The sequence below is a fragment of the Siphateles boraxobius genome, unplaced genomic scaffold (assembly GCF_051911475.1).
Source record: "Siphateles boraxobius isolate OS27281-9 unplaced genomic scaffold, OSU_SipBor_1 30, whole genome shotgun sequence".
Classification (NCBI taxonomy): Eukaryota; Metazoa; Chordata; class Actinopteri; order Cypriniformes; family Leuciscidae; genus Siphateles; species Siphateles boraxobius.
In genome coordinates, this window is record NW_027508920.1 from 14,912,990 (window position 1) to 14,937,993 (window position 25,004).

The 25,004-nt window shown below is 38.1% G+C and overlaps 1 protein-coding gene across 10 annotated transcripts in view; it reads right to left on the reverse strand.

The window, feature by feature from the left end:
• Positions 1-25,004, reverse strand: part of arhgap42b (Rho GTPase activating protein 42b) — a 134,005-nt gene that overhangs the window by 63,092 nt on the left and 45,909 nt on the right. For all 10 annotated transcript variants that reach the window (XM_077248338.1, XM_077248334.1, XM_077248336.1 and 7 more), the window contains 2 exons: positions 24,707-24,768; positions 4,064-4,135 (listed from right to left, as the gene is read on the reverse strand). In XM_077248338.1, the coding sequence (XP_077104453.1) occupies positions 4,064-4,135; positions 24,707-24,768 (134 nt within the window). The remainder of the gene's footprint in view (positions 1-4,063; positions 4,136-24,706; positions 24,769-25,004) is intronic.

The window sequence follows — 25,004 nt, forward strand, 5'->3', positions numbered from 1 at the left end:
GGCAAAAGTGATTTAATTCCAAATCATTAATAAAAACAAAATCAATCTCCAGGACAAATGTGAAAAACTACAATAAATACCAATACTGTCAGTTTTTACTTGATTAACAAATAAATATTTATTTATTGTAACTGCATTGAGAAGAGTTCAATTCCTCAAAAATCCTTGTGTTCCTTTAAAGTTGCACAGCTTGTGATTCTGAGCTCTGATGACCCATGCGTAAGTGCTCTCCTCTCGTAGTAAACTCTTGTGCCTGTGAGGTGGTGGGTAGGGTTGCTTGGCCAACGGGAAATAAATTGTCCAGGCTTTGGGCTTGAGCAGCCCTTTCATCGGCCACTGACCTCACTCCGTTAACCAGCTGGAGCTGCAGCGAGGCTGTAATTCCCTAATAAGGACGTCTATACCTCCCAGCAACCCTCCGAACACTAAATTTGAGCGAGGGGGAGGCCTGGCAGCCGGCCGATTCCCCACGTTCCCATAATCCTTTAGTAAGTCTCCTGACACCATGGCTAGTGTTCAATCCATTCTCCATATTTAGAGTGTGTTTATAGTAGAGGAAAAAGGGATAAGCTATTAAAAGCAAGTGGTTAAAAAGGAGACTAGGGGTGAAAGAAGGGGGATGATTTTTAAAGTCACCATGAAATCTTGTTTTTATGGAATATTGCAGTATTTATTATAAAATAATTATTTGTGCACATCATCATTGTTATTATTTTTTTTAATTAATGTGCAATTGTAATCTTTAAACAAAATAACTTCCCCTCTCTTGCAGCAACATCCCTTCTCTTCTGTGATGACGTGTTTACTGGCACGAGGGCGGGACAACCTGTCACTCACATGAGCTCGACCAATAGCAAACCACAACCATCCAATCAATTCCTGATGAAACCATTTTACAAGAATATATATGGAAGTCTGATTCAGCCAAAGATATATATTCCGAAGCTTGTGACTTTTTCCCCCGCAAATGACCGTTCGCAATGACCCGCCCCCTTTAGTTACTGTTGCTATGTCCGTAAATGCCACGCCGCTCTCACGCCACACACCATGTTCTCAAACAGTGAAAAATACATTGCGGAGCAAAGAGGACACAGACAACGCACTGACAGACAGGACAGACCAGGTTACTTTTGATATGAAAAAGTTTCATTTTTTAAAGAAATTTTAACAATAAATACCGTTTTCTGGCTCTTTAATGTGTCGTGACAGATTGCTGTAGTGCCTCTTAAAGCTGCTCGTGAACCGATCATCTCTTCCTTCTAGTTGATTTATAGCATCAAATAAACATGAAAGAACATAAGAAGGAATGTTGTTTTAACCGTGGAAATAAAATCCCGTTCAAATCCTCCAACGTTAATCTACTAACTCTCCCGACTGCTTTGTCGGACAAAAATGGCAGATTCTGCGGATTATGATTGGTCCAATCTCAAATTAAACTCCCTGCGAAGGGTAAATTGCAAATTTACATATGTTTTTTCTCGTGATATTGGGTGATATAGACTCACAATTCTGTCTTTAAAAAAAAAAGTTTAAATACTATTTTTCCCCTCAGAATTGGACTTTATAACTGCAATTGCAAGTTTATATTTCACGATTCTGAGAAGAGATTGATATATGTCACAATGGAAGAAAATATTATCGCAACTTCTGATTCATGCAGACTTTAATAAGTGCTCTTTCTGCAGAGAGAGGTCTTTTGTTTAGTCATTACAATAAAAGACTGAGATGTACAGGTTACAACGCATGATACAATCAATTATTATAAAAAAATAAAAGAAACAATAAAAAGAAATGGTAGAAGTAGAAGTACATCAGGACAATAAAAAGGCATAAATGAAAAACATCCAACAGAGCAAACTCCATACGACTTGTGCATAATAAGTCTATATTCTAAGTCTTCTGAAACTATACAATAATAGTGATAAAAAAAAAAATATACAAGCTTGGTTTTTGGAAAGGGATCAAACATTTTGCTAAATGTTTCATTCTGTTTTCCACAGAAGAAAGGAAATTAAAGCAAATGATGAAAGAATTGTTATTTTGGTGTAAACTACCCCTTTAAATGCACTGTTTTGCAAATATTTGACTGAAATTCAAACATAATGCCACAGCGGTTGATCACGATTTATGAGAATCAGTCCCTGGTTACACTGTGTCCACCCATCTGCTCAAAAACAGAGAGAACACTGGTCCTCGGGTCCTGCAAGTGAACCTTCCACAAAGAGCAAGCCACAAGCATAAACCCCTTTCATGCAAAATAAATCAAAAGTGGCTTTGAGGTAGAAACATAAATCAGAGGGTTTGGGTTATGTACAGATGGCTGAACCTAACACTCGCCTTGAAAAGACACTCAGCATGTGAGTTTGAGGAGTGAGTGTAGTTGTACATATGTGTGACTGAATATGTGTGTATGATCTTTTAGATGCCCAAATGGGTCAAACTGCTTATTTTAATGTACAGTGATGCAGACAAATGTGTATGTCTGTATTTGGAAACGTGTTTGTTTGGACTATATTCTGCCAAAGTCTGCGTACTGTGTTATTTATGATTTCAATTAATCCTTATAAGGTTTTTGCTGTTAACAAGATTTGATAAACCTATTAAATACCTGAAGGTAATAATATGTTATGAATGTTCGGCCATTACGAAAGTGCCTTCATACCACTAACTAAAAAGTACCTAAAAATACCAGTGGTATGACCATGTGTGCCCTGCCATGTATTATTTGAAAAATCTTGGAATAGCAAGTTAATACCATAGTATATGAATATGGTAATAATTCAGTATCTAAGTGTACATACTAGCATCATTTTATATATCGATTTCATTACTCTACTAATGCCTGGTTCAGATTACACGATTTTGGCACGGTCCATTTGATGTAAGCTGTCGTGGGGATTCGTAAACGACAACGGGCGTCGGAACGCAAGATTCGATCATTTCATCTCGTAGAGTTTGTCATAGTGGACGACAACCGATGCCGCGTCTGCGATGCTTCACGACATCACCATAAAAAGACTGGTTATCAAGAGTAAGTGAGTGAGAGAGTGTGTGTGTGTGTAGGCTAGGTGCGTGAGTGAGTGAGTGAGAGTTAGTGAGTGTGTGCCTGTGTGTGTGTGTGAGTGCGTTTGTGTGTGAGTGAGCGAGAGTGAGTGTGCGTGTGTGTGAGTGAGTGCGTTTGTGAGTGTGGAGTGAGTGAGTGAGCGAGAGTGAGTGTGCGTGTGTGTGTGAGTGAGTGCGTTTGTGTGAGTGTGCGTATGTCTGTGTGTATAATAAATTAATTAATTAATAATACCATCATAATTACAGCTACAGATAAACGAGAGCAACTGTTCATACCACATTTGGGAAGTACATTGACAGTACTATGGTATAGTGATGGTATTATCATGGCTCTCAATATACAGTATACTGAATGATTGCAATTTTTATTGCTATTCAAAGTAATTTCGTATAATACTATGGTTCTAATAAACTGGCCAAAGTCCACTGTACTAATGAAAAAGAAGTTGAAAAACGTACCTTAGTTTTACAAAGGCAGATTTGTAATAGCTGAACTTTCATAAAATATTACTATCTTTAGGTATGTAATCCATCAAATCATGCTAATTTCAACCATACATAACACAGTAGTTTGATATACACATAGATACTAAATTATTACCATATTCATAATATACTATGGTATTTACTTGGTATTCCAACATATTTTAAAAAAATACATGGCAGGGCAAACATGGTCATACTTTTGGCACTTTTACAATTTTTTTTTTTTAGTTAGTGGTATGAAGGCACTCCTGTAATGGCTAAACATTCATAAAATATCACTATCTTCAGGTATATACTATATCCATCAAATCACAGCAAAAAAGCCTTAAGGAATAATCTAAGTCATAAATAACACAGTGGCAGATTATAGCAGAATATTGCAAACAAGATTTGTCCACAGTCTAAACATAAATGCACACAAACACAAGCATGACTCCGTTGCATATTTTAGCCATGTTGGTCCAAATACCAAGGTATTTTTGTTTATTGTCTAAAGGGATATAGGATGACTTACTTTGGCTGCTCCGATCTGCTCTTTCCGGAATCTCTCCAAGGGTGTGATCAGAACATCGTCAGCATTCTGTATCTGCAATTAATCAAGCATAGATATAAGGTATTTCAAGAGAAAACACTCTTCATTAAACTAAATTAACTTCAGTGAAGTTCACAGCTTTAATTAACGTTAGAAGGTTCATGCAGCATTAACACCGAAGGCTGAGAATTCGAAAAATCTCACGATTATGAGCAAATTTGTGGTGTGAGTTAACATTTCTGCAGGAGGCTTGTGAAAACATTCACACCAACACTTCAGAAGAGCAGTAATGATTAGTGTGATAGATCTTCATTCATCAGTATTCATTTAATGAGAATTCCAGAGAAGAATATTCAAATGAGCAATAATACAGACAATGTGAATGTGAACTATAAAGAAATAAGAAAATGGCTTTTGTTTGAAACGGGCCAAATTGTCAGACTGAGAGAAATATGGCCATCAGCAACCAGAGAGGGAGTTTTACGTACGCAGATACGCATGCATTTAAAAGCTGAAATATGTCTCTATATATCTGCGATTGCTGTGGGTATCATAGTGTACCCCAGAAAAGACCCCCGCAGCAGACTGACGCTCTTTACAGCCTCACAGAGAGAACAGGTGACTGCATCAATTACATTTACAATGATGCTGCTATGGTGTCCGGGTATTTGCAAGGGCTCTGCTAGGTAGTTGATAGGATCTTATAGGTTGTTGCTAGCGCATTGCTAGGGTGTTGTGTGGGTAGTCAATCAGGCTTTAATAGGATGTTGCTAGGTGGATGTTGTGGTTCTTTGGCTGATATAATCATTTTTTTCATGATGACCAAGAACAACTAAGTTCAGGGTTTAATTCATCAAAGATCAATGGTTCTCAGCATGTACATAGTTGATGAATTGTGACGCATGATAGTAGGCATGATTGTCTTCCTGTAGTGCTCTCTGTTACACCAGGACTGAATCAGCCTACTTCTAAACATGCTCCTCATTTCTACAAGCATGTCACGGAGGGGGTAGGGAGTGCTGTCCATGATGTTGTCCAGCAGTTTGGACATCATTCTCTTCTCTACAACCACCAGATGGTTCCGGCCTTCTCCAAAGAAAAAGCCTGCTCTCTTGACAAGCTTGTTCATCTTCTTGTTACTGTCCCAGCACACTGCAGTGTAGAACAAGGCAGACAAGCCAACAGACTGAAAGAACATGTGCAGCTGCACATATTGAAAAACTTTTCTCAAGAAGTACATTCAGCTTTGGTCCTTCTTATAGATGAAGTGTCTCAGCGTTGTTTGATCTTTCACGTCTTTCATCATCAGTGTTAATCACATAATATATTATATTATATTTTATTATATGATATTATACTATACTTCAGCCCGAGAGATTGAGAAGTCTCCAGCAAGTGGTATTATATTATATTATATTATATTCACATATGTTAGGTTTCTCTGTCTTTAGTTTTAGTCATAGTTTTCATGGTCTCCATTTTCCCTTAGTTCTTCTAGGCTGTGTCCGGAATTGCCCCCAATACCCTTAAATAGGCCACAATAAAACCACGTTATTGAGTGCACTCATTCAATCCCACAATCCACCGCAATTACAAGCGATGTAAACTCAACGGCTAGAGAATACCCATAATCCACTGTGAAATTCGTGCCTCTAATTAATTCCCTCATCTGAATCATCCATCCATCCATTTTCCAAACCACTGGTCCAAGGGCTACAGTGTAATATCATTCAGGTATAAATGCATTTTTAATTGATTATTTAACTGATTAATTAAGGTTTATACATAGTTTCCATGACAGAGTTCAAGAAAATCTTTTCATCTTACTGGAGCTGCCAGTTTGCCAAGTTTCAGATAATTATTAAACAGCAAGCACAAACTATGCAAAAGCGGCAGCCCTTATGGTACACACAGTGTCCGAATTTGCTCACTCGTTTTCATTCACACCCTCAAGTGAACTACGTACAGTATATTACTGGACTAATGTAGGGAATAGTGTATGAGGGTATAGGGGGCAATTTCGGACACAGCCCAAGTCATTCCTTAGTTGTCATGGTTTCTGATTAGATCACCTGTTCCATTGCTTACCATCTTTTATGCATTTAATTAAACAGTTTAGTGTAAGGAAACAATAATATATAAGTTGCATCAAAGCAGCAAATACTCTGCGTATTTTATAAAGTCTTTTTAATGCCACAAATTGCTCACACAATCTCGCTTCAAGTCATTTTTTTTTGCAGTAGATTTTTTTTGCAGCGCATTGCAGCTGCCATTGAGATAAATGGGAATGCTAACGGATAGCTCTCTCTCCAGGTATTAAACACCTCCTTACCAAAAACATGCAAACATTAGGTCAGTATGCACATCTACCTATGTGGAGCAGAGTTGCCGTGGTGGCGTGACATGACACTCGGTTTGATTTACGGAGTTATTCTGTGCCATGAGGGTGTGTGATAAAGCTATAACACAGCACATAATACCTGGTCTAATTTTAGAGAGACCTTTCTCCTCCACCGTCTCTGGAGAGCGTCTCCCTCCACCCATAAATCAAGAGAATTGTTTTCATTGTCTCGAAAACCTCATGAAACACACGGTCACCCTAACCTTTGCCTGACAAAGGCACACAAACCTCATCTACATCCGAATGCTCTGTGATTAGCAGCAAACCTCAAACCTTGCACCATTTCTATCCGTTTCTCATTTCATTCCTTTGTTTTTATTTCAATTTAGGAAGCATCGCTCCATTGGTATTCAAAGACCCCCCCCCCCCCCGAGCCTTGAACAAAGAATTTTGAAAGCATAACTTTATCAAAGGAATTACTGGTTGGATTAATATTCCAACGCAAGGGAAGAACTGCGATGCGAACATCAACCCTGCGGCTAGTGGAGAGGATAATGGATAAATGTGGCTAACTGGAAAGTAACTCAATAAATACTCAAATTTTCAGCTCATTCCTTGATTATTATTTTATGACCAATGATTAAAGCATGTGTATTCAGAACTCTGAATAATTCGTCTGGCACAAACAGGTCTATGTTTGTGTGTGTCTTCCCAGGATAATGCTTGAATCTGAAAGGGATCAGATTTATATGATTTTAATGCATGAGCTGAATCGACACCTTGGCTCCAATTTAATACCCGTTTGGAGTGGAACGTCCTCACGGCTGATTTCATACCGTCTTAACTTCCCTGGCTGTAGACCAAAACATCCAGCGATCCAGTGCTCAGACACTGTGACTAATCTGAATCTGAATAACTCGATATCAACAGTGAAGGTTTTCATTGCATTTTTTCCTCTGTAGTTGCAGAGGCAGTTCTCAAGACACTTGACCTTTGGAATTAATTTCGGGATGAGCTGCCGTAATCAGCCTTATCTGGAATAGCCTGTCTTGACGGAGCCCTTTGAAGAGTCTCACCTGTAGGGATCACGTCACTGGAGACATCAAAAAAAGTGGTTTGACTTTACATTCCACTCATTGGAAGTGTTTAATGTCTCAAGATACATCATGAAAAAAGCTCTAAATATAATGCTAAAATAATAGAATGTATGTGAAAAAAAAATCGAAAGGAGAAGTGCACAGGAAAACAGTGGATCTGTGTATAAAAATTGATGGGCGATATTTTATGGCTGGATGCCATAGTATTGTAGCCTGGCTCCGCCCTCCTACGTACTTCTGCTAAATTTTCATTTTACTTCAGTACTACATCTGGGATTATGTTGAATGAGTGGTGAATGAGTTGGCTAAGGCGAACGCTAGGCATACGTCACAACCAAACATTAGCGATTGGTTATGGCAGATCCAGAGTGACTCTGGGCAGGTCCAATAGTTTTAGACTTCAATAGAGTGCCCGCCTACAAGGAAGTTACCGCTTGTCAATGGAGCGGTGCCAGACTCTATGTACAAATGAAATGAAATGTACGAAAGTCTGGTGGGACCAGGCTAATAGTATTGTGCAGTGAGATTTTTATGTATTCTGAAGTAAATGTGACCATTGTAGAAGTTGCAAGGTGTTGTGGAAGATTTCTGTGATGTTGCACTGTGATTTCTGATTTGTTTGTAAATTAAAGCATCACTGATAATATATTGGTTTCAAGACAAAATGTGTTCAAATTTATTTAATATTAAAGTGCCCCTAATATGCTTTTTCGAATATTAACTTCCATGCAGTGAGTAATATAGGTGTTTGTGAACGTAAAAGGTCTGCAAAGTTTTAAAGACTAATTTTGCATAATACCAGCCTATGCTTTTCATTGGCTGCCCGTGAACTACATCTAATTTGACATGTCCTCAAACACTGTAGTTGTAGCTGAGGCCAGGATGAGTTTGGTTTGTGTTGTCGAAATGTCTAGAAGATGCTGTTTTAAGCAATGCTAATCCACTTCGAATGCACTTCAAAAGGATGAGGACTCACACGAATTGAAAACCGATGCCATCGTTACTGTTTGTATCACTGTGTATCAAGCGCTGAGGAAGCTGATCCATAGCTGAAATAATAATACATATTTAGTTTCTGACAAACGCTGTAAGGTAGACAGATCGCAACAGACTAAGCCATCTGACCAATCAGTGCAGAGTAGACTCTCGGAAAGGAGGGGTTTAGAGAGACTGACTCTGAGGTGACACTGCTATGTATATTATGAAAAAAATGAAAGTGTTTTTAGGCCTTGGATCCATGTAGATCTATTTTAGGAGACTACAAAACAAAATTAGGAACCTTTAAAACATATTAGGGACAAAAATAAAAATTATTTTAAGTAAAACTCAGGTAACACTATTTCGATAGTCCTCTTTAGACATTCTACTTACTATAAGTAACTTTGCAGCTACATGTCAACTAACTGTCATTAGAGTATTAGTAGACTGTCTGCTTAATATCTGCTAACACTTTATTTTGTTGGTCCCCCACCAGATATTCTACTGACACTTTATTTTGTTGGTCCCCCACCAGATATTCTACTGACTATAAGTAACTTAGCAACTACAAGTCAACTTGTTCTCCTAACCTGAACCCTAACACCTAACCCTAACCTAACAGTCTACTGACAGTCTACTACAGTCTACTAATACTCTAATGACAGTTAGTTGACATGTAGTTGAAAAGTTACTTATAGTTAGTAGAATGTCTAAAGTGACTATTGAAATAAAGTGCAACCAAAACTAATTTTAGACACAAAAATACATTTTAGATATACACGCAAATGTGCGTAGAACAATAACATACTCAGTTCCTACTTTTTTCCTATACATTCTTATTTCAGTGTATACATTGTCAAGTGTTATAGAACCTGTAAGTGCATATGTATCTCATTTTTGTATCTAAAATGTATCTAAATGCACAAACAAACAAAAAAGATAGAAATTAAATATTTATTTTAAGTGAAAACTGAAAATAAAGTTAATTTAATAATCAATTAATTAATGAAATGTATTCAATAATCAACATTCAAAAAAAATTGCAATTTGTAAACATAAACTGCATGTAAGGCAGTTTTTATAACAAATTTTTAATTATATAAATAATAATAATAAATATGTTTCTACTCCAATTCATTGTTAAAGGGACTATGTGTAGTTTTTTAATGTATTTTATTATCTAAAATCAATATTTTTATTCATAAATATGTCCTCAATGGTGTACAAATACCTCAGCCAATTATCTGACTTATCCTCGTAAACGAAGAATTTATTATCTTTATATAGTACATGTGACGGGTAGGTCCACGGATGCTTCCATTTCGTTCCGCCATCTTAAAAAACTATAATAGCAGAGAGGGCTAAAAAGTACTAGGCCAAGTGAGGCGCTGGAGAGCACAATTCGTTTTGAATGCAAAATACAATTTCACCGCTAGATGGGAGAAATTCCTACACAATGTCCCTTTAAAATATAAACATTTAAACAGTGGTTATATTAAAAAAAAAATGTCATGTCCGATTTATTCAAACATTAAAACTAATATGTCATATTAGTGCATATATTTAGAAAAATGCTCTTCTCTAGAGTTTTTGTTTTCTAGCTGACTAAAGAGCTATGGACATTGAATTGCTTCTTTTTTTGATGTAATGATTGAATGATTACATGAGAGAAGTTTTACTGTTTCTTTCAACATACCTTCTGATGTTCATTCATGTTTATTTCATGCTATAATTACTAGTGACTACTTTTATCCTAAACTACTTACAAATGAATAATAATTCATTGTATTTCATTATCAATAATAATGAAATGTATCTCTAATGTAATTCATTACATTTATATAGTGCTTTTCTCAGCACTCAAATCACTTTACATAGAAGGGGGGAATCTCCTCAACCAACACCAATGTGCATCATCCACCTGGATGATGCGACGGCAGCCATAGTGCGCCAGAACGCCCAACACACACTGGCTTATTGGTGGAGAGGAGACAGAGTGATGAAGCAAATCAGTTTATAGGGATGATTAGGAGGCCATGATGGACAGAGGCCACATTTTTAATGACCACAGAGAGTCAGGGCCTCAGTTTAAAGTCTCATTCGAAGGACAGATGAGAAATACACCAAGTGATTCATCTATACAACAATATACTTGTTAGCAGATATATTTGCATGGTATAAAGCTACAGATCACTTACACTTTTCCACAACTCATTTTGTTTGGGTTTTTTTGTCTACTAAAATTCCTCTGAAATATATGTTTGCAGTCTTTCGTCAGCAGAACAATCCAAAAACAAATTAAACAACAGTACAAGCCACTGAAGAGATGTGTCAATGACCTCACAGCCTCGCTTTCATTCCTGTTAAAAATCAAAGATGGCGCTGCTGTGAATAAGGTCAATAGAACACTAAAAGACATCACAAAGACTTTCTTTGAAATGCATTGAACACTAGTGTTGTCATCAAGAAGACCACCTTAACTTTTACCAAGACCAGTGTGTGTTGAGACAAAGACAAGACCAAGACTTTGAGGGGCTGAGACTGAGTCAAGACCAAGACCAGACCAGCACTCCTTAAATTCATTTAAAAAAACTACATTTTCTGCCAGAGAAATGTCTTCAATTTAATCAATAATTACAATTAAAATAATAAGACACTATATAGAGCTGTTACCAATTAAATAAAATCCCTAACAACTAAATTCATCTTTGCTATGCAGAGGTGGCACGGAAGTTGCATCTGAATTTGTGTTTTAAAAATAAAATGTTGTTTATTGAACATTTGTTTGAAATCAATATCACGCTTGCAATCGTGCTCATACTGTATTTGTGAAGACAGCGCTTGTGATTTTGCTTAATTTGTTATAATATAAAAACTAAGATATGACTACTTTTTTGCAATCATATCTCGAAATTTGTGGTCATTTATATTGAGTATTTCAACACAACTGAACAATATATTAAGCTGTTATTAATCATCTTTTATTCAATCGACTTTTATTTAATCATATGATAAATTACTTATAAGTCTTAAGTTACTCATAAAAAACTTTTCATAAGAGATCAAAGTAAATGCCCGCAAGGAACAAAAGCACCTGGTTCATTCCTGGCATTTGAGAGCAGTCTGCTGTGATCTATATACGACTCTAATTGGTGTCAGTGAGGTTGAATGCAAAAATTTGCTTTGAGCTGAAAACTGAAAGTCTGCTGAATTCATTTGGATGGCGTTCAACAGATCTTGAGGCACACATTCTGGCTATAAACCTAAAAAGAGGGAAATCCATTTGGGCTCTATAGCTTTATCCATTAGGCATTTAACCAGCAAGGGACATCTAATTTCTATGATGAACTTGTATAGATTTTCCATGACAGCATTTTCCAACATATCAATTAAGTTGCGATTATGCTATGTGCGCTCACAGCGAGACACAAATCTTACTGAGTCGTTCTATCACCTCAGGTGCTGATGCAGTCTAATACCTGCTTCCTGGACAAACCCTCACATCCTTCACGCACTGAGGCTTGAGGCGACAGTCTGCGGACAGAGTAGATGAGCAGATAAGAGGGTTTTTTTCTGCTTATGACTGCGAGGCTGCCTCATTTCAAGGTAATGCAAGTTGCACTCAAACTTCTCATTGGCAGGGGGATGAGGTGAAGAGTGTTTTGCTTTGACCAAATCAGATTTTATAGAATGGATGTTAAAATAGAGAACTGTGGCAGGTAGCTTCCCTCTGGTCTAAAAATAGGTAGGTATGGTTCGAAATGGTAAATCCACTACTAGTCAAAAGTAGTAACGTAGACTAATCATGTTCCATACACTTTTTGCCTTTCACCGCACGTCAACGGCTGCCACTCAGTTGCTGAGAGCCAGACAAGCTTGTGTGAGTGCTCATTCTCTGGGGAAATTCCCATTGGAGGATATATTATTTGATTGATGTCTTTTAGACCAGTGGTTCCCAACCTTTTTTTGTCTGAGACCCCCTTTTTCCCAATAAAATATTTTAGGGCCCCCCTTCACATTTAATGATATTATCGCTCTTGTAAGCTTGCAGCAAGGATGACAAAATATGTTGTTTTCAAACAAATGGTATGTTTACTATAACCAGATAGGTTTATGCACAAATAATAGCCCATAATATTGAAAATACAATGACAAAAACATCAGTAGGCCCTTTGTAATTTAAAAACGTAAGCCTAGGAGAAGCCTATATATTGGCCCTATTTGAAATGCAAAACCAAAAATATTCCCACTGGTGTGTAGATAAAAAAAGAAAGAATATAGGCTATTACTAAATGACTGCTGTCTGGGGCCTCAATACTTGCACGTTATTTGTGAGGCTTTATCAATGTGAGGCTTTATTTTTTACGTTTTTGGCGCTTTAGCGAGCGATAGTAAACTTGCGTTTATTAACGGAATAATGCGCCTTTCGAAAGAACGTTATAGCCGGAACTACCTCTCTGTGTACGTCTATGACGAGTCACGCCGGTTCTGGGCTACTCCGCAGCGGCAGCGATCCGAACCAGTGTAAAATAGTCCCAATGTAAACACTTATTATAGGTGTACCATAGTGGTTCAGGATAAGACAAAAACACGGATTGATGGATTCATGATGAACTCGCTCATTATATAAATTTTGAACAGGAAAAAGTTAAGGACTTTTGTTTAATGCTCATTGCTCCAAACTTTTCAAAATATGACGCGACCCCCCACAGAGCTCGCTGAGGCCCCCTTGTGGGCCGCGACCCCCCTGTTGGGAACCAATGTTTTAGACCAATAGTATTTGAGAAAAGTGGGGTAAAGTACCTCCTCCACCTGGGTTTGGATGCTCACAGACGTTAACGGTGTTCCGTACAGGCTGCTGACAGTGTTCCGTACAGGCTGCTGACAGTGTTCCGTACAGGCTGCTGACAGTGTTCGTACAGGCTGCTGGCGGTGTTCGTACAGGCTGCTGGCGGTGTTCGTACAGGCTGCTGGCGGTGTTCCGTACAGCTGACGGTGTTCCGTACAGGCTGCTGACAGTGTTCCGTACAGGCTGCTGTCGGTGTTCCGTACAGGCTGCTGTCGGTGTTCCGTACAGGCTGCTGACGGTGTTCCTTACAGGCTGCTAACGGTGTTCCGTACAGGCTACTGATGGTGTTCCGTACAGGCTGCTGACGGTGTTCCGTACAGGCTGCTGACGGTGTTCCGTACAGCCTGCTGACGGTGTTCCGTACAGGCTGCTGACGGTGTTCCGTACAGGCTGCTGACGGGGTTCCGTACAGGCTGCTGACGGTGTTCCGTACAGGCTGCTGACGGTGTTCCGTACAGGCTGCTGACGGTGTTCCTTACAGGCTGCTGACGGTGTTCCGTACAGGCTGCTGACGGTGTTCCGTACAGGCTGCTGACGGTGTTCCGTACAGCCTGCTGACGGTGTTCCGTACAGGCTGCTGACGGGGTTCCGTACTGGCTGCTAACGGTGTTCCGTACAGGCTGCTAACTGTGTTCCGTACAGGCTGCTGACGGTGTTCCGTACAGCCTGCTGACGGTGTTCCGTACAGGCTGCTGACGGGGTTCCGTACAGACTGCTAACGGTGTTCCGTACAGGCTGCTAACTGTGTTCCGTACAGGCTGCTGACGGTGTTCCGTACAGGCTGCTGACGGTGTTCTGTACAGGCTGCTGACGGTGTTCCGTACAGGCTGCTAACGGTGTTCGGTACAGCTGACGGTGTTCCGTACAGGCTGCTAACTGTGTTCCGTACAGGCTGCTGACGGTGTTCCGTACAGGCTGCTAACGGTGTTCCGTACAGGCTGCTGACGGTGTTCCGTACAGGCTGCTAACGGTGTTCGGTACAGCTGACGGTGTTCCGTACAGGCTGCTAACGGTGTTCCGTAAAATGATAATTTGTGATATTATATATATATATATATATATATATATATATATTTGTTGATTTATTAAAGAATGACAATTTTAAAATGTTAAAATATTATAAATATAATCATCACTGCACGCTGCGTCTCTGCTGCCTGTCTCAGTGCGAGACGTTTAAAAATTCCCATTTCAAAGCAGTTATTCAACAAAAGGTAATATATTTAATGATTTGTGATAACATAATAATCATTTCATGAAGACTATATTACTGTGAGAAGCATTAATCCAATTAAAATGTACATTTTCACCGCTGTAGTTGTCTGCCCACCTAAAGCTTATATCTGGGCTGTAGCTTGCCCACCCTCTGTTTGCAGGAGCAGTAAGCGCACCTAGCAGACTTACTAAAATCTCTCAGGAACAAACGGCGGGGGGTTCTCTTTCTTGGCTGGAGATAAAAGAGGGAGAAGTGATGATAACACACATATATAGTTTATGTATAATCTGGAAGTATTTATTTAGCGATCGGCGGGAAAAGGTCATCTGTACGGAATATCTTTGTGTACGGAACATGGTTAGTCTACGTTAGTAAAATCTTTATTTGTCTCTTTGCAGGGCAATTTAAGCAGTAAGTAGTTGGAATAATATTTTTTTTTTCAATGTTTTTAAAAAGTAGAAAAATAAGGAAGTAATAAATACTGTTCTGTTGAACGTTCTATTCATCAAAGACACCGGAAAAAGTCATGATTCCACAAAAAATAAGCAGCAAAAATTGATTTCAATATTGATCAGATCATTATTAAAAAATAGTACCAATAATATACACTCACCTGCCACTTTATTAGGTACATCTATTCTATTAACTGATTTTTAACGCAAATATCTAATCAGCCAATCTCATGGCAGCAACTCATATGCATTTAAGCATGTAGACATGGTCAAGACAATCTACTGAAGTTCAAACTGAGCATCAGAATGGGGAAGAAAGATGAGTGACTTTGAAAATGGCGTGGTTGATGATGCCAGATGGACTGGTCTGAGTATTTCAGAAACTGATTAATCTACTGGGATTTTCACACACAACCATCTCTAGGGTTTAAAGAGTTAAATGGTCCAAAAAAGAGAAAATGTCCAGTGAGGGGCAGTTCTGTGGGTGAAAATACCTTGTTGATGTCAGAAGTCAGAGGAGAAAGGCAAGACTGATAGAAAAGGCAACATAAACTCAAATAACCATTTGTTTCAACCAAGGTATGCAGAAGAGCATCTCTGAAAGAACACTGAAATCGAACCTTCAAGCAGACGGGCTACAGCAGCAGAAGACCACAGCGTATGTGTCACTCCTGTCAGCTAAGAACAGGAAACAGACTATAGTTTGCAAAGGCTCATCAAAATTGGACAATAGTAGATTGGAAAAACGTTGCCTGGTCGGATGAGTCTCAATTTCTGCTCCGATATTCAGATGGTAGTGTCAGAATTTGGCGTAAACAACATGAAAGCATGGATCCACCCTGCCTTGTATCAACAGTCCAGACTGCTGGTGGTGTAATGGTGTGGGGGATATATCTTCTTGGCACACTTTGGATCCCTACCAATTGAGCATCGTTTAAACGTCACAGCCTACCTGAGTATTGTTACTGACCATGTCTATCCCTATATAACCACCACAGATAACAATTTTCTGATAGCCACTTCCAGCAGGATAAAGGGTCATGTCAAAAAGCTCAAATCATCTAAAAAATGTTTCTTGAACATGACAATGAGTTCACTATACTCAAATGGCCTCCACATTTACCAGACGTCAATCCCATAGAGCACTATTGGGATTGGTGGAACAGGAGATTCACATCATGGATGTGCAGCCAACAAATCTGCAGCAACTGCGTGATGCTATCATGTTAATATGGACCAAAATCTCTGAGGAATGTTTCCAGCACCTTGTTGAATCTGTGTCCAACCCGGTATTAGCATGGTGGCCGGGTAGTGTAATTGCCAATAATAATTGAGCACCAAATCAGCATATTAGAATGATTGTTAAAGGACTGGAGTAATGGCTACTGAAAATTCAGCTTTTGCTATCAGAGGAATAAATTACATTAAAATATTCTAATAGAAAAGAGTTATAATAGTTTACATTATTACTGTTTTACTGTATTATTCAGCAAATAAGCCTTGGTGAGCATAACAGACTTCCTTTTAAAAACATTTAAAAACTGTTAATTATTCCAAACTTTTGACTGGTAGCATATATTTTATCCAACAATCTTTGTTCCCTCTGTTTGTTTTTACAGTAGTTCCAGCTGTGAGAGCTATGCAGTGTCTTTTATTCAGACACATTTGTCTTAGTTACAGTAACCTCAAATAAACTTCCCTGTTGTCTAGTTCTAGCTGCAGGGCAGTGATTTTGTCTTGAGTCCTGGGGTTACATTATAGTTTAGAGCATGTGTGTCTCACTTTAAATGCCCTCTTGAGTCCCATTAACAAACTCAGTAAACCTTGGAAACAATCGCTTCTTTTCTGTCCGTCTACCCTCCCTGTAGTCACGCTCGATGTGACATTCCATAAGACTGGCCTCAGCACACAGTGTGCCCACACTGCGGAACGCAATCACAGCGAGGATAAACAAAAGCTCCAGGAGATTGGACAATTCACCATGTCTAGCCTAAACCAGGTTACAGTTTTTGCATAAACACAGTCAGTACTGCTTGATCGATTTTTTTTCAAGATCATTTATGACAATTAATGACAATTTCCTTCCAAATTCTCAGTAATGCACTGCAAAATAAAACAAATAAATAAAACAAATCAATATTAGTCCAACTGTAAAATAAGGGAGACATTTTTTCCAACCACAAACAAGCTAGAGCTAGACACTTACTCAGCATATGCAAAGTAATGCATAAATCTCTGCATTTCATGTAGTGACAAATATTTTAAACTATTTACCATATTTAACAAAAAAAAGTTATAAAAGTATTTTGATGCCTTTAATATTTATTTTGTCTGTAGGTAATTTGTTAAGTTAAATTTGTTACAATGTTACTGAGGTAACTTTTTAAACTATATATATATATATATATATATACACACACATTAGGGGTGTGCGATAACATTGTCTGCGATAATATCGTAATTGTTGTTTTAACTATGTGCGATTTGACATTATCGAGTATAGCCTATCGCTCACACACACCCAGAGAGTGCATGCATACTCTACGTTTATGTAGTCTTGTAGATTAGACTAGTATGGGTGCACATTTAGACTGCACGCTTTTACTGCGTGATTTAGTCTTTATTTATATAATTTAGTAATAAATATCACAACAGTGCAGTTTTTCTCCAAATATCAGCATGATAACAAATGTGATCTTCATTTTATACAAGTTTAATAAACAAGAAGTTAATATTAAGTGACTTACATTTTAGACATCATATTGCCTGTTTTTGCTCTATTTCGCCAACGAAAATAGTTCAGAACAAAGCCACACATGGCGGTGTTTCCTTAATGAGTGAATCAGCTTTTTGAACGAATCAGTTGACTAGGATAGATTAAGATCAAATGCTTCTTTCCTTGAATGAATCACCCGTTTGAATAAATCGGTTGAATCTCAATGATTCGCTCATTAACATTTACTTGCTGCCACCTACTGGCATTTTTCAATTTCACATTTAAAATATCTTTTCTTGTTTTAAATCATTTTAAATATCAATATTCAATATTAAATATTGCAAAGATGAATTTTGTTGATACTGATTTAATTTGATTGGAAAACTGCCCTATTGTGTCTTATTTTTATAATTAAATTTGATTGAATTTATGAAATTGACACAAAAGATGATGCATGCATATTATTAGGTTTTAAAAATGGCTTTATAAAGGTAAAAATGCCCATATAAGGTAAAAATCAATTGAAACATATTGGAAAAAAAAAATCTGTCACTGTTGTGAACTGACCACCACACAGAGTAAACTTTAGGAGTCGGTTGTCCACGACAGTGCTAAACCTGCCAAAGTACCAACACAATAAACACACTCAGCAAAATATCGTCTAATAATCAATATCGAAAAAATCCCAGAAAATATTGAGATATCATTTTTTGTCAATATCGCACACCCCTAGTATCAATTACATTGTTTCACCAGAAGTTGGCGACAAGTGACTGTTAGAATGTATATGTCATTGAATCATTCATTCAATACATTTGCTCAAAAAAGCTGAATTGTCCAGCAATGAAACAACTGAAGTCTATATGAGTGAGTCTGAATCATTCATTCAAACCGAAATCAAATTAATTAAATATTTTTCAATAGACTGCAGCAAACACACACACACACACACACACACACACACACACACACACACACACACACACACACACACACACACACACACACACACACACACACACACACACACACACACACACACACACACACACACACACACACACACACACACACACACACACTGTATAAAGACTGTATTTCATAAGATTTACCCCAGCACAGCTTTTAGCACTTGGCTGCACTCACAGGAACTCAGATGAACTTCAATATACAGTAACTGCATGTCAAACTTAAGCTCATGAAAAAAAAAAAAAAACCTTTGAATGCAAATCACGTAAAATTAAAGCTTAATATGATGGTATAATAAGCTGTGAGTGGTTTAAGGCACAATGTAAGCATAAATGTTTCCTGTAACTCGAGATTACACAAATGAACACAACTGAGCAGCTGAGGCCATGTCTTCTTAATAGCCTTAATGTAAGACGGGATGTAAAAGCATGCTTTGAGCTGACTAAAACACAAAACAAGCTAAGAAGAACGGTGTTAAGAAAAGGGATAAAATTATTAAACAGGGTGCAGGTTGAAGACAACCACACCTGGCTAGACTGACAAAAAGTGGACTGAATTTCACTGCTTCCACAACATTATCGGCTATAAGGACAGATTTGTTCTGGAAAAGCTTAAAGAGGATTTCCCTAAAGGATATGATCACCTTTAAAGAGAAGCACAACATCAGGCACCTGGCCCCTGAATACCATCAGAACTCAGCAGCCTTGAACGATCTCCAACCAAGCAGAGCACAAAACAGTTTCTCTCTCTTTCAGACACAGACACAGACACACACACACACACACACACACACACACACACACACACACACACACACACACACACACACACACACACACACACACACACACACACACACACACACACACACACACACACACACACACACAAGCTTTCCATCTCTCTTTCTGCTGTCTCACACCAGGGGAATTAAACCAGACTTCGCTTTAAAACGGTGGAATTTGATAACTCTGTGCTTCGCAATAACACACTTGGGTGGCTGGCACACAATCACACATGGATACCGATTTCTTCTGTGGCTTTGAGCCAAACAAACCATCATGACGGTAATAAAACCGTCATGCCTGTCTAGTGGCAATAACCCAGCTTCACCATTCAAACCATTCCAAAACTTCCTTAAATTAGTACTGGCACCAAAATATATATTTGAGTTAATAAACCACTCAAACAGGAAGTGGCACTAATATGAGACACATGTATCAGTGAGGCAGTGAGCAAAAGCAGCCTCTTATCGCTCAGTGTCTTTTCTATTTTGGTTTGTTGATTGGCTCCAGATGTGACTAGGGGACGCGGGGGGTTGGAGGACAGGGGATTTTGTTTCAATTTCTAGTCTGTGAAAGCACACACTTTCAAAGCCGCAGGAGAAATTTGATGCAGGCTGCTGGGTTTGCTTTGAGTTTATTTGTTAATTCCCTCAACCATCCATTCACACATCATTTCCGTTTTCATACAAACACTACCGTTGAAAAGTTGCATTAAAGGATAAGGATAACTTAAATTGATTCAAGTGACAGGAAAGACATTAATTGTGTTTAACCTTCTATTCATCAAAGAATCCTGAAAAAAAGTATGACAGTTTCCACAAAAATATGAAGCAGCACAAATTGTTATCAACATCAGAAATGTTTCTTGAGCAGCAAATTATTAGAATGATTTCTGAAGGATCATGTGACACCGAAGACTGTGGAAAATTCAGTTTTGATTACAGGAATAAATTACTTTTACAATATATTCACATAGAAAACTGTTTTTTTTAATTACTTATTATTAGATATTTATATTTTTAAGCCTAAAATCAATCTGTTCAACAAATAAAGCGATTGTGTCGCTTCAGAAAATTTTGGACTAAACCGCTCAATTCAAATGGATTAGTTCTACGATCTCTTTATGATGTTTTTGAAGCATTAAAGTGTTAGTTGCGGAGGCTGTTAACGGAGGGACAGAAAGCTCTCAGATTTCATCAAAAACATCTTTATTCGTGTTCTGAAGATGAACGAAAGTCTTACGGGTTTGGAATGACATAAGGCTGAGTAGTTAATGAACTAACCCATTAAAAGGAGTGGAAAGGCCTGAAAACGGACGCAGAGGTTGCTTTATTTCTTCTCTATATGTGAGTAACACTGGTTTTGCTGTGTTTCAGAGAACTAAGATATGCTATATTTTGCTTGAATATACTTGTGTGTCATCACTTGTTTGTTCATTCGCATTATCATTATTATTATTATTATTATTATTATAAGCCTGAAACGTCTAAACCTCCTCCACCGCCCGTTTCAAGCATCGGCTTCCAAACTGTGTCCGAAAAGTGAGATAACCTACTCCTAATATATGTTTTTTTTACTTTTGATTTCCCTTTTTAGGGCTCGCTATAACACCTTAATCTTGTCACAATTGTAATTATTAGTTAATTGGACTAAAACTGTGTTTCTAGGCTGTTGCTAAAGCACTGCACAGGGGTTGCTAGGCTGTTCTGTGTTGTTGTTAAGGTGTTGCTAGGTGGTTTCTAGAGATTTTCTGGTCCCAAATTCAATGTAAATAATAAAGATTATCTGTTTAGAAAGCTGTCTTTGTGCATGTCAGAGGTTTAGACTTTGTGAGTTGCAGACAGAAGGCTTAAAATCTGAAATGTCACTAAGCATTCGGATTGACACAAGACAGAAATACTAATGAAGACGTGGACAGATAATCACAATTCTGCACTCATTGGCACATGTCAATAGGTCAGCATTATTGACAGTATAACAGCATCACAAGGGCCAGGCTTCAATCCCACTGAAGAGACCTGACGTTTGCATATACGGCTGCCTCGGATTCAGTCTGACAGCGGAGCGTTCCGTTCCATGACTGATTGGGCTCAGGAGATCAAGAATACACTAGCAACTCCACCACGGAAAATATTTGGAAAATCTACTTCCTCCCTTTCTTATATTCCTTTGTTCAAAAATTTATGACACGAGGTGTTGCTAGATAGAGCAGTGAGAGACCTTCAAATCTCTTTTTCTTACAGGTTGTGGTTTAATCACACAAAGAACACTTCTGAAAAAGTCCACACCAGCCATTACATCCTATTAAAAAAGGCAATCTTACAGGCCGAAGTGATGAAACACTTAGCTGAAGACAACATGAAAAAAGAATGTGAATAAACTAAATAAAGTGGAAAGTTTCAGTGACTTGCAGCTACATTCCATGTGGTTTCTCATTAACCAAAGCTGGCCCTGGATTAGTGGATGTCTGATTAAGCGGTGTGGAAAGTCAATTGCTGAAACAGAGAATGGACAGAAGCAGCGAGCCACACAACGTAAACAAAGATAATGGCTTCATTTCAAAACCTAGCCTGTCTGTCTACCGCCTACGTACAGCTGTCTTCAACACCGGAATCCTAACTGAAATGTAACCTCATAAATGACTGATTTGCAATCCTCAAGGCATCAACTCACAAATAGTATACACAGGATACTTAACCCACAAATGATTCAAAGTAAGTATTTTGCTAAAATAATACTCTATAATGAGCCAAGAACAAAAAAAATAATGAAAATAGTCTATTTTTAACACCATTTGGCACAAAATGAAACAAGTTAAAAATACATTTGACGAACAGAAGATCTAAGGGACAGATTTAGTAAACAGGGCAAATAAGCGTGAGAGCGCAGTTCTGCACGTGATCTACTGACGACGCGGCAAATTAAAAAACACATACGCAGCAGGATCATTTACATAATGACCAACGCAATCTACCAAGAGCAGTGCAAATTAGCTTCTGGTTTGTGACATGATCTTTTTGGGCGGTAAATAATGGCACAAACACCAGTAAATTGACTAGCGCACACCTTAGTAAATCACCTTTCATGATCAATTTAAATACTCTCCTCCCATCAATTTTGCATCTAAAAGGGAAACTCCTACAAATGCATATGCAATAAGGTCAGTCACAAAAATAACTGTGTCTACGCCTTTTCAGCGCTAATTTTTCAGTAAATCCTGACAGTAGTTTTTTAACACCAAAAGAGAGTTTGCGCTGGTGCCAGCTTTTAGTAAATCTGGCCCTAAATCTCTTGGCTCAATACAAAATACAAACTTCAAAACTTAATATATTATTATTTATGATAATTAATTTTTTATTAAAAAGATGACCCCTAAAGCATGACATACTGTATCCAGTTGCCCATATTTGTTTTTGCCCGGACCAAAATAATTTCACATGCTTTTGTGTAACTGTACATTTAAACCTCCATTTGATCTCCATTCAACCTCATTGCTGTCTAGGTGAAAGATAATAAAGATATCTCATTTGAGATTTTTCCTGTCCTGTGGGCTTCTTCTCAGTCTAAATCTTTCGAGTTTCTTCCTTGCAAAGAGTGTCGTTGCAGCAAACTATGCATGACGACTGCTAAAAAAAGAGATTAGATGTTTAAGATGAAGGAGAGGAAAATGAAATCAAATCCACTGATGCAGCTACAATCAAACGTTTTGTTCTCAATAAAACTAAAGTGTCTGACTGTGTGAGACCACACAAATGAGTTTATTCCAGCCATAAATCCATAAGTTAGGCATTTAAGAGGAAATTTATATTTTATTATCCTTTGTATTCTATTCAGCCCATTAATCACTGTCTGAAATGAAACCGTCTTTGCTTTTCTCCGTATATGGAGATCATAGTGAGAGAGCAGGGGTCGCAGTATACGAATGAACCTTTAGAGCTTCACTCGAGACAAAGACGTTAAGGAGCAGTTCTTCTGCTGGAAAAACAACAGCATGGGTCGCGAAAACAAACCATTAGTCATTTTATCACATTTCCTTTATCTTCTGTAACTTCAAACATTTTAAAGGAACCAAACATTAATGCTCCCTATTGGGATCACTTACAAACACAAATGCATAAACACAGTTAGCCTTCATGTTGTCAACTGCCTATGTTGACACTGACAACAGTCTTCCAAGGAAACATCCTAACTGATATCTAACCTCATAAGTGGCCAATTAGAACACTGTTCATAGTCAAAAAGATATGATTTCTTATGCGGATGGCTTGATTTAGTATTTGTCTGTAACCCAATGTAGTTACAGACTGAGTGCATCCCTGATGTATTATTCATCCCATGTAGTTAAAAATTTAAAGGTTTAAAAGAGCAGCTGGTAACTGTGTGATAACCACACACATCATTAAGGTCTCATTTTAGTGAGCTATTAAGTCTTTTGGATTATTCTCACGTCTTTTTGGTTATGTTATAAGTCTTTATAAATAAATTAGGCTGCATATTGCTGGAAGTGTTTCAACATTTAGAAAGTCAATAAGGCCCTAGGGCTTGACCTTGAACCTTTGGTGTCAAACTACAGTATAAGGGTTCAAATTCCCAGAAATGTACATCATATTACTGGAATGGTATGTGATATCCACCGGATGTCACTTGCGAGATGTGACGAGTGACCACACACGTCAAACACCTTAACCATACCGTCTCTTCTGGATCTCACTGGCGTGTATGCTCTGAGTTCTGAAACACACACACCCACAGAAACCAGGGGCATGCACCATGAAGCTCACTATGAACAAACTCTGGGTTATTGGATTGTTTTCAATTTGACAAAACCAAACAAACCTAATCAGGTTTTGTTAGTATCAACTTTCTCAACCTATTGTGAATAGAAACATTTGACATTCTCCAGAGCACAAACAAAAATATGCACTGGATCGCTTGCCAAATCTGTTTCGCCTGTTATGCTATTATTACAGAGAAAACTGATCCAAGACCTGTTGTTATGTGCAGCTTTTCCCTCTAAAAGCAATCAGAAGCAAAAGCAGGCAGGGGAAGGTTAAGCAAATGATTTTATGCTACCACAACCTGCACACACACGGCTGTCTTAACGCCAGCACCCGCACTTGCCCATCACATCTTGTCCCGCACTGCACTAAGTTGCGTTGGGTCCCGCAAAAGAGTAGGTTTCAACCATAAAGGTATTTATAGTATGCATGCTCATTACTTACCAGCCGCCTTCTCTCCTCTTCCATGGTGTTTAGCAGCTGGGAAAACTCTTTGAAGGACTGAGCTGGAGGAGAAAAACAGAGTTATTAATCCATTTGTATTCGCTGGTTAAAGTTCAGACTTATATAATAACTTGATTCATGTGAGTCAATAGAAATGGAGTTAAGTAAATGCTGTTAGCATTGATTTATTGTCACAGCTACTTATATAAATGAATTAGCATTCAATATAAATGCAGAATGAAAAATGGTGATTTTACAATGAATTTAAATCAATATGGAACAGTTAAAAAAAAACCTT